This window comes from Schistocerca gregaria, chromosome 9, assembly GCF_023897955.1.
Source record: "Schistocerca gregaria isolate iqSchGreg1 chromosome 9, iqSchGreg1.2, whole genome shotgun sequence".
Taxonomy (NCBI): Eukaryota; Metazoa; Arthropoda; class Insecta; order Orthoptera; family Acrididae; genus Schistocerca; species Schistocerca gregaria.
The window spans coordinates 234776078-234794064 of record NC_064928.1 but is presented as its reverse complement, the minus strand read 5'-3'; the positions used below and the strand labels follow the sequence as shown (position 1 = coordinate 234794064).

At 45.7% G+C, this 17987-nt stretch overlaps 1 protein-coding gene across 1 annotated transcript in view; it reads left to right on the top strand.

Annotated features, from left to right (window-relative positions):
* LOC126291811 (UDP-glucosyltransferase 2-like) overlaps positions 1-6868 on the top strand; it is a 151401-nt gene extending 144533 nt beyond the window's left edge. Inside the window, exon 5 of the mRNA XM_049985507.1 lies at positions 6389-6868. Within this exon, the coding sequence (XP_049841464.1) occupies positions 6389-6668 (280 nt within the window). The 3' untranslated portion in view covers positions 6669-6868. The remainder of the gene's footprint in view (positions 1-6388) is intronic.
* Positions 6869-17987: the final 11119 nt, after the last annotated feature.

Genomic DNA, 17987 nt, shown 5'->3' with positions numbered 1-17987 from the left:
CTAGAAAATATTAGATACAGGCTCCCAGGTAGACGCCATTCTCCTTGACTTCCGGAAGGCGTTCGATACAGTTCCGCACTGTCGCCTGATAAACAAAGTAAGAGCCTACGGAATATCAGACCAGCTGTGTGGCTGCATTGAGAGTTTTTAGCAAACAGAACGCAGCATGTTGTTGTCAATGGAGAGACGTCTATAGACGTTAAAGTGACCTCTGGTGTGCCACAGGGGAGTGTTACGGGACTATTGCTTTTCACAATATATATAAATGACCTAGTAGATAGTGTCGGAAGTTCCGTGTGGCTTTTCGCGGATGATGCTGTAGTATACAGAGAAGCTGCAGCATTAGAAAATTGTAGCGAAATGCAGGAAGATCTGCAGCGGATAGGCACTTGGTGCAGGGAGTGGCAACTGACCCTTAACATAGACAAATGTAATGTATTGCGAATACATAGAAAGAAGGATCCTTTATTGTATGATTATATGGTAGCGGAACAAACACTGGTAGCAGTTAGTTCTGTAAAATATCTGGGAGTATGCGTGCGGAACGATTTGAAGTGTAATTATCATATAAAATTAATTGTTGGTAAGGCGGGTACCAGGTTGAGATTCATTGGGAGAGTCCTTAGAAAATATAGTCCATCAACAAAGGAGGTGGCTTACAAAACACTCGTTCGACCTATACTTGAGTATTGCTCATCAGTGTGGGATCCGTACCAGATCGGTTTGACGGAGGAGATAGAGAAGATCCAAAGAAGAGCGGCGCGTTTCGTCACAGGGTTATTTGGTAAGCGTGATAGCGTTACGGAGATGTTTAACAAAATCTGCAAGAGCGGCGCTCTGCATCGCGGTGTAGCTTGCTCGCCAGGTTTCGAGAGGGTGTGTTTTTGGATGAGGTATCGAAATTATTTCTTCCCCCTACTTATACCTCCCGAGGAGATCACGAGTGTAAAATTAGAGAGATTAGAGCGCGCACGGAGGCTTTCAGACAGTCGTTCTTCCCGCGAACTATACGCGACTGGAACAGGAAAGGGAGGTCATAGCAGTGGCATGTAAAGTGCCCTCCGCCACACACCGTTGGGTGGCTTGCGGGGTATAAATGTAGATGTAGATGCAGATGCTGTCTCTGACAGGATTACCATGTCACTGGCAAACTTCAAAGGTTTTATTAATTCCCCCTTTTAATACATTCCATTTCCAAATTTTTCCATGGATTCTTTTATTGCTTGCTCAATATACAGATTGAGTAACATCGGCGAAGGTCACAACACCGCCTCGTTCTATTCTCAACGATTGCTACAATTTCATATCCTTGGACGCTTACAACTGCAGTCTGGTTTCGATACAATTTATGAATAACTTTTTACTTCCCTGTGTTTTTCCCTGCCACCTTAAGTGTATTCCAGTTAACATGTTCAACAGCTCTCAAGATCTATAAATACTACACACATCAAAAAAAGTTTTGCATCACCCCAGTTCCCAGAACTCCTGAAGATAGACGTCCACTGTGGATATTGTATCACAGACACCATCCCTTTAACTGTGCAGAGATGTCACTAAACCCGCCCAAAGATGTAACCAACCATGCATGAGCAGCGTCTATTAGATGCAGGGGTTCCGACAGCCGATCAGTTCCAGTCATTCCACCAGGGAGGAGGTACACGGCTCGTATTGCGTGTAATTCAACCGTGCCTAGACGGTCAATACCGAAGTTAGACATTGCCAGGATGCGCTCTCAACAACAAAGTGTCCAGCCATCTCGAAGTGAACCAAAGCGATGTTGTTCGGACATGGACGATATACAGAGAGACAGGAACTATCGATGACATGCGTCGCTCAGGCCGCCCAAGGATTACTACTGCAGTGGAAGACCGCTACCTACGGATTATGGCTCGGAGGAATCCTGACAGCAACGTCACCACATTGAATGCTTTTCGTGCAGCCAAAGGACGTCGTATTATGACTCAAACTGTGCGCAATGGGCTGCATGATGAGCAACTTCACTCCCGACATCCGTGGCGAGGTCCACCTTTACAACCACGACACCATGCAGCGCGGTGCAGATGGGTCCAACGACATGCCGAATGGACCGCTTAGGATTGGCATCACCTTCTCTTCCCCGATGAGTGTCGCATATGCCTTCAAACATACCATCATCGGAGACGTGTTTGGAGCCAACCTGGTCAGTGTGAACGCCTTAGACACACTATCAAGCGAATGCAGCGAGGTCCTTTACTGTTTTCGTGTGGGGCCGACGTGCGCCGCTGGTGGTGATGAAAGGCGCCGTAACGGCTTTTTCGATACGTGAATGCCATCCTCTGACCGATAGTGCAACCATATCGGCAGTATATTGGCGAAGCATTCGTCTTCATGGACGACAATTCCCGCCCCTATCGTGCACATCTTTTGAATGACTTCCTTCAGGATAACGACGTCTCTCGACTAGAGTGGCCAGCATGTTCTCCAGACATGAACACTATCAAACATTCCTGGGATAGATTGAAAAGGACTGTTTATGGATGACGTGCCTCACCAACTACTCTGAGGAATCTACGCTGAATCGCCGTTGAAGAGTGGGACAATTTGGACCAACAGTGGCTTGATGAACTTGTGGACAGTATGCCACATCGAATACAGACGCATCAATGTAAGAGGACGTACTACTGAGGATTAGAGGTAGCGGTGTGTACAGTAATTTGAATCACCACCTGCGAAGGTCTCGCTGTATGGTGGTACAACATGCAATGTGTGGTTTCCATGAGCAATAAAAAGGGCGCAAATTACGTTTATGTTGACCTCTATTCTAATTTTCTGTACATGTTCCGGAACTCTCGGAACCGAGGTGATGCAAAACTTTTCTTGGTGTGTGTATAAACATAGGCTTTGAGTTCTTTAACCTATCTTCTTAGATAGATCGTAGAGTCAGTACATCTTTGCGTGTTCCTACATTTCTCGAGAATCATAGCAGATGTGCTCCTGCTTAGCTGGGTGGTTACGTGCTCGCCTCCCATGCAGTGGGCCCGAATTTGATTCCCCGCCAGGGTGGAGATTTTTCTCCGCTCTGAACAGGGTGTTGTGTTGTCCTCATCATCATTTCATCCTCATTACCGGCAAGCAAGTTGCCCATTGTGGGTCGACTAAAATAAGACTTGTACTCGCCAGCTGAACTTCTGCGGATGGGGCCACCTGGACAACAATGCCACATGCTTATTTCATTTCATTTCATTTCATAGCTCATCTTCCAGATGGTCTCGTTCTATCGGGTTTCCCATTCTATAATCTGTATCAGTATTTTGCAGTCTTGGTTCATTATGTTATGTACGACTGTGACACCCCACTTGTCACTTATCTGGTTTTGGCGTGTGTTCATCCCAGCTAATTGACTAACAGATCAACAGAGAGTGCAAAACTGCAGCAATATCGGATAACGCAATGAAAGTAATAAGGCCCTGTGACTCCTGATTGACCTGTGGGGGCAGTGTTGACATTAATTGATTCAGAATTGATCCATTTTAATTAAAAAGGGGTCACATTGATGTTATATTCAGCTATTGAACACCAGATGCAAATGTTAAACATAAAATGAATTAAGAAAGTGGCTTGGGATTTCAACTACTTGATTGAAAACAGGTACAGTCGATTATCACAAATTTATTTTAACTCATGACCTTCAATCATGACTCTCCTAACAGGCAGTGGGAATAAATTGCCTTTACATGGAGTAAAGCACGATAAATCAAAATTAATTCCTATCGGCTGACCCATGCGTAATGCAAAGTGCGAGAAGAATTCTACAGTACATGGCTCATGAAACCCTCGTGGAAACTTTGGCGATGTGATGCAAAAATTAACTCAAGCCGGAGCGGGCGCAATATCACCAAATTCAGCATGGCGGGTCAGCGGCATTGTGCGGACATCGGCTGGTCTCCTGGTGCTGCAAGGCTGCGCTCCTCTATTCACTCCTAGCTATCTTGCTCAGTACGCAGCTGAACGGAAACTTTATATCTCCAAGCTCAATTGTTCCTTTTGCTAAGTCCTAAACTGCAGAGATGCTCACTCTCTCTCAGGCAAGCTGAGAAAAGAGCGCCGCATCTGCAGTCTAGGCAAGCTGGGAACAGAAAACCTCTACGGAGGCTTTTGCCAGTCCACTCTTCGCCTTGGTTTCCCCTCCAGCAAAATCACTTACGCCAATTACAGTGTAAGTCGCATTAATTTTGCATCGCTTCCCAGTGCCGAAAAGTGCTTGCTCTGAGAAGTGAACAAATTCCCACAAAATTTCCCTTCCTTTCAACTTCTGCCATTTAGCTCCTCCCAGGCCACCCATCAAGGTTAGCATCTGCACAAAACACCAATTTTTCCGGAATTCTGACTCCCAGAAGAGTGCTTCAAATTCCTTGGTCCTACATTCCCATCAGAGGCCAGCGTATTTCATTCTGTCGCTCTTCACTTGATTTACTTCAGACTCTGCAGACCATGAATTCAGGTTGCTATAGTCACGAACACGCATATTTTGGCGTCTGTTGACCGCTCCACCATAGCTTTGCACGGCTTTCTCGCATGTTCCACTGAAAATGGGATAGCAGACATTTATCAACAGGCATACAAGTTCTCTGTCTGCTCCCCAGTACACCAGCATGGGATCAATCACCAGCTCACTGTCACTCATCTTAAGGCAGCTGGAGGTCGCACCCCGTTACCACTTTCTCAGAATTTGAGCCGCCCTAAGCTGCCTATTGTCACTTCCCTTCGCTGCTCCCCAGCCGCACACCGCCACCCACCTACAGTCAACTCTGAATACTTCCCTGGGATAAACTAGCCTCCAGTAAATCGACGCGTTTCCACAAAGTTTTCATGCCACGTGAATTACTTTAAAACCATCACCTGACATTAATTGTTCCAATACGACCATGCTATACCCTCTCCAAGATGCATTGTGCCTTGTTAGTCATTTTTGTTCAGCCCTACTGTTTGCTAATCGCGATTTCGGTGATCTTTAATAACTTCATGTAAGGGGCATAGTTCTTATCATCTTACACGACTTTGTGCACAGTGGTAAAGATAGGTGGGCTACAGAGTGGAGCAGCAACTGTCGTTGGAGGAAAGCTGAAATCAAAACTGATTAGAGAACAGATTATCACAGTAGATAAAAGATTTATTGAATTATGTTCTCTAGAAGAAGAAGGACTCAATCACATTGTGGAGCAAGAAACAGAGTTCAGTTCATAAAACAGAAACAATGATGATGTTTGAGCCATGTCTGCGTGGTTTCCCACACTGAAGAGGCTCTGAGAACGAGTTGCCTGAGACACTACTGCTGGGTTTCCTGTATTGTGACGGCAGAGCGAACTTGAAGTACAGAGCTGCTGGGGGTATGGCTCAGCATACACGCACCACTGGGTCAGCCAGATCCCATGTGACTGCAATTGGCGCTAAACGCAAACACTGGACACCCTTTGGGTGGTACTGATACGTGATAGCACACATTAAGCTGAGCCGGCCATTGTGGCTGAGCGCTTCTAGGCACTACAGTCTGGAACTGTGCGACCGCTATGGTCACAGGTTCCAATCCTGCCTTGGGCATGGATGTGTATGATGTCCTTAGGTTAGTTAGGTTTAAGTAGTTCTAAGTTCTGGGAGACTGATGACCTCAGATGTTAAGTCTCATAATGCTCAGAGCCATTTGAACCGTTAAGCTGATATTTCGATGACATTCACAACAGAAAAACAGATGGCGTTGCAGAAAGATATAGCTTTAGGAGCAAAATGTCAAAATTGTAAGAAATCCGTAGCAGTAGCAGTAAGAGAACAAGTAGGAAATAGTCTGAACTATGTAAAAGACCGCAGCTCGTGCTCATGCAGTAGCGTTCTCGCTTCCCACGCCCAGGTTTCCGCGTTCGATTCCCGGTGGGGTTAGGGATTTTCTCTGCCTCGTGATGACTGGGTGTTGTGTAATGTCCTTAGGTTAGTTAGGTCTAAGTGGTTCTAAGTTCTAGGGGGCTCATGACCATAGATGTTAAGTCCCATAGTGCTCAGAGCCAGCCAACTAGGTAAAAGGAAACGAAAATGAAGTAAAGTTGAAAGAATAAGGAAGGAATAAAATGAGAGTAATTACAAGAAACTGCAACTGGCACATGGTTCCCAGTTGTCCAGAATGAAGGAAAAAAGGGGAACGAAATAATATTTGAGTAGTAACAAATGAAAAGAAATTGCAACTGGCACATAGTTCCAAGTTGTCCAGAACGAAGGGTAGAGGGTGAAGGAAGTAACATTTGAGTAGCAATCACTGAACTGTAGTGTGACAGTTTGGATATGTTGTTCATACTGTTTCCATGTTTTTAAATAACTACTGCCGATAACACGGTTGTGAACCAAAACCTGTTTGTGCCGCCAGCTACGAGCAGCGCATGAAGCGGCTGTCTGCCATCTACCGGGACCGGCCGCAGACAGCCCTGGAGACGGCCGTCTGGTGGACGGAGTACGCCCTGAGGCACCAGGGGGCGCCCCACATGCGCTGCGCGTCGCTGGACCTCCACTGGTTCCAGCGCTGGATGCTCGACGTCATCGCACTCGTCCTGCTGGCCGCCGCTGCCGCGTCCTCAGCTGTGTACCTCCTCACCAGGAAGGTCCTCTCGGCGCTGTTCCAGGAGGGCGGCAAGCTCAAGAGGTCGTGACACAGCAGTCCAGCTATGGCGGCTGGCGACCCTGACAGTACAAACAAACCCTCCCAGTGTTCCATAGTCTACATTCTCATTCCAATCTTGTGAAAATGTTTGTCATTGTATACCACTATTATCGTCTCCGAGCTTCAAAGCAAATCACTCCCTACTTGTTATTGTTATAGAAATAAAAGACGAGGTTATTCGTAAACAGAGTTCTGCAGTTTTATTACACACTGGTGCTTCGGTAGTGGTATTCCTAAACCACTTTAAATGACGAATCTACAAGTCCATTCACATTAATGTGAATAACGCCATGTTCGACTCTGCCATGCAATAACCCCACGCAAGTGGAAGGTGGCAGTACTATAGTTCAGTTCCTTTATTTTTTTTAATCTCATTTTGTTCGCTTTTGTTCGTTGCATCTGCTCGGGGCGGACGTCGTAAAACATCCGTTTAAGTTCGTTGTTGATCGATAAGTTCAGTTTTTTTTTTTTATTACAGAGGGTTGCTAACCCTCTGACCGAACATTTTCTGCCGGCATTTTTCTTGGCGGTTCGCACATGCCCGCCCAGACGCGGGAGATTGCTGCGTTGCCAGTTGTATGCGCCAAGAGAAGCAGCGCCATAGTATAGTTCGCAAACTAACATTTAGGGGGGGAGCGAGCAGTTTATGAAGTAAAGTCACTACGGCCGCATTAATCCTTTCGCTGCTACAGAGATGTGCTCCCCGCATTCTGCGATGTGTGCGATTTTGTCAACATTGCATTGCTCGCCTGTGCAGATACATGGTGTTTCGACTGCTTAGACATACTTTACCATTCGATTTCATAATCTGATTTTTGCACAGTTTCTTGACTCGTACCTACCCCCCATAAATAACTTAATTTTGTTTCGATGTTCAACCCAGTTATTGTGCAGCATTTGATGTAGTAAACTACTGCACAATATTTTGGAGAGTTTGCAGAGCTAAAAGTCCATAGCGTGTACTTTCTAAATGGACGATTCTAGTTGCCACTAGAAATTAAAAAAAAATTACATTCAAACGAATAAAATTCATGAAGACACTTCGATATTGTTTTTAAATAAAGAAAATATTAAGCACCGAACAAGGTTTGAACTCAGAACCTTTCGCTTCGCAGCCATACACTTTAACCATTACACTTGAGCAGCTCGTCATTCAATGTTACTCCCGGAGAACTTTAAAAAATCACGCAAAATATCGTAAGACACTGTTGGTATGACTATGAATTACTCAGGTTTCGTCGAAGTACAATAGGAAAAAAAACAATTACCGCTCTTCTTTATTGCGAAAAAGCAGTTAGTGAGAATGATACAAACAAACACCTTTCTTTGTTATCGCCTGAATTAGGAGGCTTATTGCTTGTTTGGTTTAATTAATTAATAGAATATGAAGCAATGGGTATAAAGAATGCCTTTTTCCAACTTTCTATAAAAGAAAGTCTGTTATCAAGACATTGCTTTTGTTCAATTACTTTATTTATGACTGAACGTCCGTGCTCTGCACTGCAGTCGAGCTCTGGCAACGTCGCTCTCTGTTCATTGGCTGACTGTGTCTTGTGACGACAGATGCGCAGAACGAACCTAAACTCGGCCGCCGTCATAAATGACGCGCTCTTTAGTGGTAGAGGGTATATAAAGCACATCTGAGAGACACGGGAAACAGTGGAGTCGTTTTAATGCAGAAACAGACTGATTCATCAGATATCCATAAGGGCAAGAACACTGGCTTTTCAGACCAAGGGTGAAAGCATTTCCCAGACCGCTAAGATTATAAACTGTTAGCATGCCACTTCGGTTAAAGTATGCCACGTGTGAGGGTACTGGTGTGTTGTACGTGTAAGTGGTTGTTCTTTGGAGGGCTACAATGCCCAGTGGCGCAGAGAGTCGCAAGCAAAGTAGAGGTGGGTCGAACTCGTTCATTCCCGGGAACTACTTCATTCATTTCACTCTTTGCCTAAAAGCGTGCAAATGAAGTAGTTCATTCATGAAGTACGGAAGGCTGGCGAAGTTGCCCAATTCGCCGCTTAGCAGCGGCTACGCTCGCTTCGCCTCGCTCGTACAATAAAGTTTCGTAATACTTCATAATTTTACCAACAGATGGCCGAAATATGCAGTAACGTGCACGCAACGTTTTACGCTCTTACAGCGTCTGAGCTAACTTAAATAGAGCATGGTCGAAGGGGAGAAACTAAAGATAAACAGAGAAGCCTGTCACATATAAAGAAGCTATTACATTTAATCTTGCCCGACATTTTCTCATGAAGCGCCCAAAAAAGTCTTTATCTGCCAAAGGAAACATTATTTGTTGTATTCATGGACTGAAAACTAGGTCTACCAACGAAATGCAGTCCAATTTTATGTTCCTTTTAAAATTTAATGCAAAATAGAATGAGTATGTTTACCACTGTTACAAAGTCTATATACCTACGTTAAGTAATTATTCGGGACGTTTTCCTGTAGATTTTATTTTTGTTGAGAATAATAACCCTCCAGATTCAAAAATGATTCAAATGGCTCTGAGCAGTATGCGACTTAACTTCTGAGGTCATCAGTCGCCTATAACTTAGAACTAATTAAACCTAACTAACTTAAGGACATCACACACATCCATGCCCGAGGCAGGATTCTAACCTGCGACCGTAGCGGTCGCCCGGTTCCAGACTGTAGCGCCCAGAACCGCACGGCCACTCTGGCCGGCTCTCCAGATTCAAAACGTAATCTGTCACCTGTAGTCATTGGTAAGATTTCGAGTAAAATCCCTCTTTCTGTGTCATTGACAAACCTTTTATTTTCATGTTGGCTGTGCGTGCTCACACAGCCAGCTTCTTCGTTTGTATCTTTAATATTCATTTGTCTGCAAGCGCTGCCAACGGTAGGCTATCCGTAGACGTTAAGTTTAACTGCACCAATAGTCACGGGTAATGATGTCAGCACTGCAGGAAGCAACTGACGCTGCTTTCCCCTCGCCCCTCACCACCCCAACCCCTCGTAAACCTATCGTTCCCCACAAACACCGAGCGATTCGCCGACAGGCTGTAGAGGGAGAACTGAAGCGAAGGGAGAATGAGTGACGTAGCGCCAATGTAGCGGGAGAGGGAGAAGGGAAGAGAGTGAGTGAACGAACTAGAAAAAAGAGTGTGGAGTGTGCTATCTGTGAAGTGTTTGAAGTACCAGTTCACTGAAATTGAATGGTTAGTTCACACTTCACTACAGTGAAGCGTTCATTTGAACGAGCTCCCCATCACTAAAGCAAAGGCAGTTTCTGAAAGGCTGTGGAAGGTGTAGGCTGCGTGAGCCAAAGGCGGTTGCGTAGCGAATGATTTATCTCTATGTTTAATAGTAGTGGCACACAGTTTGAATAATAGTGTGTTCATGTTTGTGCACTGTGATAAAGGAAATAATTTGAATTTCACCAGTTCTTAATGCGTCTGCATCAGTCTAACAATGAACGAAGTCTCGATATACACAGTCAACTACAACAAGGGGATTGTAACATAATAATCATTAATTAACCTATATAATCCAGAATGAGATTTTCACTCTGTAGCGGAGTGTGCGCTGATATGAAACTTCCTGGCATATTAAAATTGTGTGCCCGACCGAGACTCTAACTCGGGACCTTTGCCTTTCGCGGGCAAGTGCTCTACCCTCTGAGCTACCGAAGCACGACTCGCGGCCGCTACTCACAGCTTTACTTCTTCCAGTATCTTGTCTCCTACCTTCCAAACTTTACAGAAGCTCTCCTGCGAACCATGCAGAACTAGCACTCCTGAAAGAAAGGATATAGTGGAGACATGGCTTAGCCACAGCCTGGGGGATGTTTCCAGAATGAGATTTTCACTCCGCACCGGAGTGCTTCTGTAAAGGTTAGAAGGGAGGAGACAAGATACTGGCAGAAGTAAAGCTGTGAGTACCGGGCGTGAGTCGTGCTTCGGTTGCTCAGATGCTAGAGCACTTGCCCGCGAAAGACAAAGGTCCCGAGTTCGAGTCTCAGTCGGGCACACAGTTTTAATCTGCCAGGAAGTTTCATAACCTATATAATCTCCAAAGGAGATGGTAGCTTATACATGCCTGACAAAGTGGCACTGTTCAAAACTGGCGCCAAGCAACTGTAGTGCACCACAGGCCATAGATGACAGGAGACGTGTAGAAGTGAACAGACACGCAAATGTTGCACAACTAACTCCCAGACAAACCAAGCAGCTTCCAACAAGCCCCATCAATTACTGTGGATGTCTATGCTATGTACCTGGTACATGCTACCATGCTGTCTACTGTTCATCGCCGACGAAGGCTGGAATTTTCACACCAACACCGTGAATAGACGTCCACTGAGCAGCGACGGGTGGCGTTCTCTGATGAATCACGTTTTATGATCAATGGACAGATGGCCGTTGGCGCGTACGGCACGAAACGTCTGAAAGAAAATACCCTGCCTGCATCACGTTCTGGCAGACCTTTTCGTAGCTTTATCGGGTGATCTCGTCATTCTGGAAGGCCCAATGGATCAACACAAATATGCGTCTATCTTTGGAAACCATCCCCACTCACCGAAGGACGTGCTACAGAGGTTAGCACATTGGGTTCCTATTCGGGAGGACGATGGTTCAAATTCGCGTCTGGCCATCCTGATTTAGGTTTTCCACGATTTCCCTAAATCGCTGCAGGCAAATGCTAGGATGGTTCCTTTGAAACAGTGTGGCCGACTACCTCCTCTGTCCTTCCCTAATCCGATGAGACCGATGACCTCGTTGTCTGGTCTCCTCCCCCCAAATCTGCCAACCATATCCACTCTTACATGCAGTTTGGTTTTCCTCAGCATGAGGGTATCTGTCAGCAGGACAAAGCAACGTCTCACACAGCTCGCCATGTTCGTATGTGGTTCAAAGATTGCCAGGATCAATTAATCGCACTCCACTGGCCGCCATATTTAAATCCAGTCGAGGACCCGTGGCAAGCTGTCTCTCTACCGTTCCACTCTCGAACGGCACGTGGAAAAAACGAGCACTTACATTTTTCTGTGCGAGCCCTGATTTCTCTTATTTTATTGTGATGATCATTTCTCCCTATGTAGGTGGGTGGCAACAGAATGTTTTCGCAATCGGGGGAGAAAACTGGTGATTGAAATATTATGAGAAGATCCCGTCGCCTTTGTTTTACTGATTGCCACTCCAATTCACGTATTATGTCTGTGACACTATCTCCACTATTTCGCGATAATACAAAACGAGCCATCCTTCTCTGTACCTTTTCGATGACATTCGTCAGTCCCACCTGATGCGGATCCCACACTGCACAGCAATACTCCAGAATAGGGCGGACAAGCGTACTGTAAGCAGTCTCTTTAGTACTACTGTTGCACCATGTAAGTGTTCTACCAATGAATCGCAGTCTTTGGTTTGCTCTACCCACAATATTAGCTATGTGATCGTTCCAATTTAGGTTATTTGTAATTGAAATCCCTAAGTTTTCAGCTGAATTTACAGCCTTCCGATTTGTGAGATTTATCTCGTAATAATGTTCAAAAGTCATCATATATATCTATCAATTCATGAAAATCATCTTTACAACTTTCCTTTTTTTGGCGCACACATGTCCAGATCGTCCGCTTATAGTAACCTCTCAAAACTCTGTCATCTCTCTCTCCACATCCACCACTGCTGCCGGCTCACCTCCAACTGCCCAACGCTATGCGCTGTTCACATCCAACTGTCCAACACTACACTTGCGAATATTCCAACAATGAGTCCAACCGGCTACAGGCTGCACACAGCACAGTCAGAGATTTTCATACAGAGCGCTACGTGGCGTTACCAACATGAAAAAAAACTAAACAGCCCACTCACATCTGTATCTCGCCGTTAAATGTCTTTTTCAGTGGTGGTGAACAGCTCCGAAATAATCGCCTGTTGCATTGGAACGAAATTCTTGAGACGAATTTCGATCTTCGAATGTATGTGATGTAAGTTATTTCAGAGGATCAGTAGTCAGTGCCACCTCGAGAATATGAATATTATGCATCCGAAAACTGGCATCACACGCAATACTTTAACTAAATTTAAAACAGAAACTAGTGTGTATCTCGGACCATAGTACAGCGTTGTACACTACTGGCCATTAAAATTGCCACACCACGAAGAAATCCAGATGATAAACGGGTATTCATTGGACAAATATATTATACCAGAACTGACATGTGATTACATTTTCACGCAATTTGGATGCATTGATTCTGAGAAATAATGGCCTTGATACTCCTGGGCATTCAGTCAAACAGACCACAGTTCATCAAGAGTACTGACTGGTGTATTGTGACGAGCCAGTTGCTCAGCCACCATTGGCCACACGTTTTCAATTGGTGAGAGATATGGAGAACGTGCTGGCCAGGGCAGCAGTCGAACATTTTCTGTATCCAGAGAGGCCCGTACAGGACCTGCAACATGCGGTCGTTCATTATACTGCTGAAATGAAGGGTTTCGCAGGGATCGAATGAAGGGTAGAGCCACGGGTCGTAACACGTCTGAAATGTAACGTCCACTGTTCGAAGTGCCGTCAATGCGAACAAGAGGTGACCGAGACGTGTAACCAACGGCACCCCATACCATCACGCCGGGTGATACGCCAGTATGGCTATGACGAATACGCGCTTCCAATGTGCGTTCTCGGCGATGTCGCCAAACACGGATGCGACCATGATCATGCGGTAAACAGAATCTGGATTCATCCGACAAAATGACGTTTTGCCATTCGTGCACCCAGGTCCGTGGTTGAGTACACAATCGTAGGCGCTCCTGTCTGTGATGCAACGTCAAGGGTAACCACAGCCATGGTCTCCGAGCTGATAGTCCATGCTGCTGCAAACGTCGTCGAACTGTTCGTGCAGATGATTGTTGTCTCGCAAACGTCCCCATCTGTTGACTCAGGGATCGAGACGTGGCTGCACGATCCGTTACAGCCATGCGGATAAGATGCCTGTCATGTCGACCGATAGTGATACGAGGCCGTTGGGATAGAGCACGGCGTTCCGTATTACCCTCCTAAACATCTCGATTCCACATTCTGCTAACAGTCATTGCATCTCGACCAACGCGAGCAGCAATGTCGCGATAGGCTACATTCCGACCTTTACCAAAGTCGGAAACGTGGTGGTACGCATTTCTCCTCCTTACACGAGGCATCACAACAACGTTTGACCAGGTAATGCCGGTCAAGTGCTGTTTGTGTATGAGAAATCGGTTGGAAACTTTCCTCGTGTCAGGACGTTGTAGGTGTCGCCACCGGCGCCAACCTTGTGTGAATGCTCTGAAAAGCTAATCACTTGCGAATCACAGCATCTTCTTCCTGTTGGTCAAATTTCGCGTCTGTAGCACGTCATTTTAGTGGTGTAGAAATTGTAATGGCCAGTAGTGTATATTGTTTCTATACCAACAATTCGCTGGTCAAGTCGAGAATCCGCTTCGCGGTTTTCTCCGCTGTTCTTCGACAGCCGCTGACGGAGTTAATGCAACTACTTCACGTGTCTCCATTTTCGTGAATAAACCATGTGGTTTGAGAGCCAAATAAAGACGACAAACGCCGCTGGGGAGCGCAACCACGTCAGGCGTGCAGACAGCGCTGTCTCTAGTGAGGTCGGATGCCTCGTCCACACCAACTTTAACTGCCTCGTGCCATGTGAGGAGGGCTTTAATGGGTACATCATGAGGCTATATTTTTAAATTCGGCCAATTACTACATGAAATGTTGAAAATCAAGTATCAGTTGCCCATGGAAGCCGGTAGGTAACATTCTCTGGGACTACGAGCCTAGAACCTGGTTAGCCACTTTGTAGTACAGATAACACCGAGATAATACGGGACCTTCGCACGTTGGTAACAGCGGGTGCAGCCCAATCAGCAAAGCTAAGCAACGTTGGGCTCAGCTAGTACTTAATTGGGTGACCTTCTTAGGAAAACCGGTTGCTGTAGAGTTTTGAACGCGCAAGGCGCCTAAGTGGCATCCAATTGGAGGACGTACACCAGCTCGTCGTGCCACGTGACATAAATAAAAGTTTTGAATCACCGCGGTTCCCAGAACCTCTGAAGATAGACGTTGACAGTGGATATTGTATCACTAAACCCGCCCACAGATGTAAACAACCATGCATGAGCAGCGCCTATTAGACGGAGAGTGTCCGACAGCCGATCAGTTCCAGTCATTCCACCAGGAATGAGGTACACGTCTCGTGTTGTCTGTAGTTTAACCTTGCCTAGACGGTCAATACCGCGGTTCGATCGCGTCCGCATTGTTACTTTGTGCCGGGAAAGGCTCTCAACAAGGGAAGTGTACAGGCATCTCGGAGTAAACCAAAGCGATGTTGTTCGGACATGGAGGAAATACAGAGAGACAGGAACTGTCGATGACATGACTCGTTCAGGCCGCCCAAGGGCTACTACTGCAGTGGATGACCGCTACCTACCGACTGTGGCTCGGAGGAACCCTGACAGCAACGCCACCAAGCCACAGGACGTCGTGTTACGACTCAAACTCTGCGCAAAAGGCTGCTTGATGCGCAGCTTCACTTCCGACGTCCATAACGAGATTCATCTTTGCAACCACGACACCATGCAGCCGGCCGTGGTGGACGAGCGGTTCTAGGCGCTTCAGTCTCGAACCGCGCGACAGCTACAGTCGCAGGTTCGAATCCTGCCTCGGGCATGGATGTGTGTGAGGTCCTCAGCTTACTTAGGTTTAGTAGTTCTAAGTTTTAGGGGACTGATGACCTCAGAAGCTAAGTCCCATAGTGCTCAGAGCCATTTGAACCATTTGACACCATGCAGCGCGGTACAGATGGCCCCAACAACAATGTGAATGGACCGCTCAGGATTAATATCACGTTCTCTTCACTTGATAAGTGTCGCATATGCCTTCAAAAGGACAATCGTCGGAGACGTGTTTGAAGGCCTTAGACACACTGTCCAGCGAGTCCAGCAAGGCAGAGGTTCCGTGCTGTCTTGGGATACCATTATGTGGGCCGTCGTACGCCGCTGATTGTCATAGAAGGCGCCATAACGGAGCTACGATATATGGATGCCATCCTCCGACCGATAGCGTAACCATATCGGCAGCATATTAGGTAGGCATTCGACTTCATGGACGACAATTCGCGGCCCCATCGTGCAGGTTAACGATATCGCTCGACTAGAGTGGCCAGCATGTTCTCGAGACATGAACTCTATCGGACATGCCTGGGATAGATTGAAAAGGGCTGTTTATGAACGATGTGACCCACCAACCACTCTGAGGGAAATAAGTCGAATCGTCGTTGAGAAGTGGGACAATCTGGACCAACAGTGCCTTGATGAACTCGGGGTAGTATGCCAGGACGAAAAAAGGCATGCATCAATGCAAGAGGACGTGCTACTGGGTATTAGAGGTGCCGGCGTATAGAGTAATGTGGACCACCACCTCTGAAGGTCTCGCTGTATGGTGATACAACATGCAGTGCGTGGTTTTCATGAGCAATAAAAAGGGCGGAAATGCTTTTTTTTATGTGTGTAAATAAAAATCAGTTTCCGCAAGTATGAAAGGGCGTCACTTAAGAATGACTCTACAGTTCGGCAGATTTTTTTTATTGTGTTCATAACTGTCAGCACAAGGTTTGTATGAAAGGAATTTTGGAAAACCCACCGAACAAGTCGGAAATTATTATGGTATTTTTCTACGAAAATCTGAATCAAAGAAATGTGACAGTTCTGCTATCGTATACACTCAACTGATTCCAGTTCGCAGTTTATTTCTTTGGAAAAAAATGCCACCAGTGAGGTGGCTTGCACGCAACGCATCCAGCTATGTGAGCGTCGAGTCAATGAGTCTGACTAGAAGTATCAATAGCGTTTGAAGGCTAATCGAAGTATGCAACGAACACTTTCTGCAAGAAAGAACACACTGAGCTACGATTTGAAAATGTGCGGTTCTGTTATCCTTTCCGCAGCCATTTTCAACAGAAACAGAAAAGTTGCTTTTATGAGTAACTAAATCCTCCTACCTGTTCGTACATTAAAACCATACGAAATAAGTTAACTGTCCTTAAATCTACTACGCTTGTCGGCCCTGTTCTGGAGTATTGCTGTGCGGTGTGGGATCTGCATCAGGTGAGACTGACAAATGATATCGAAAAAGTACAAAGAAAGGCAGCACGTTTTGTATTATCGAGAAATAGGGGAGATAGTGTCACAGACACGATACGTGAATTGGAGTGGCAATCATTAAAACAAAGGCGTTTTTTTTATTTTGCGACGAGATGTTCTCATGAAATTTCAATCACCGGTTTTCTCCCCCGATTGCAAAAACATTCTGTTGGCACACACCTACATAGGGAGAAATGATCATCACGATAAAATAAAAGAAAGCAGGGCTCGCACAGAGAAATGTAAGTGCTCGTTTTTTCCCGCGTGCCGTTCGAGAGTGTAACGGTAGAGAGACAGCATGGAGGTGGTTAATTGAACCCTCTGCCAGGAACTTTATTGTGAATAGCAGAGAAATCACGTAGATGTACATGTAGATGTATACTCACAGATCTAGGAGCTGGAAAGGTCTCCCTCACACACAGTGTACTAATGAGTCCAACCGATTTACCAATTCATTATGACTTCTATTCCCAATCAAGGTTCCATTTGCGATAACATTAAATAAGGTCAGAGAAAGGAAGGAGAAGGGGATGGATAGAGAAGAGGGAGGGAAAGGATATGAAGGAGGAGGAAAATATGGGTAGAGATGTGAGGGAGGAAGAGTTGGATAGAGAGAGTGTGGGATAAGAGATGTACAAGGAGTGGGAGGAAGGTGAGGAGCAAAGATAGGAGGAGGAGGAGCAGATGGACATGTGGGGGGAGAGGAGGAGAGGAATGGAGAGAAGAAAGAGAAGGAGATTAGTACGTATTTTCAATTCGCATACATATTTAGCAATTGTGAAGCATTGCCAGGTTCACTGGTATAATTACAAAATCAATCATACCTCTCCCTTGTACTCAGTACGGAGAGTATCGGTGTTTCAACTTTTTTTTTTTTAGGCCTTTGTCTACGACTAAAAATTTGCTCAGAGCTGGTTTCCAATTTCTTGGATGTTTCCCTAAGTCTGCAATTTGACTTTATTCTTTCGTTTGGAACTTCCACGAAATAGTTAAAAACACGCACGCTGGTCTAGTCAAGTGACCTTCCACCGCACTAAATGTTAACTTAGAGGCAAAACTTGCTACTAATGTTAACGCCTACTCACGGGTTACTCGCTCGTGCACTTTGTTAAAGCAGTTAGAGACAGGGCATTGACTCAGCAGAA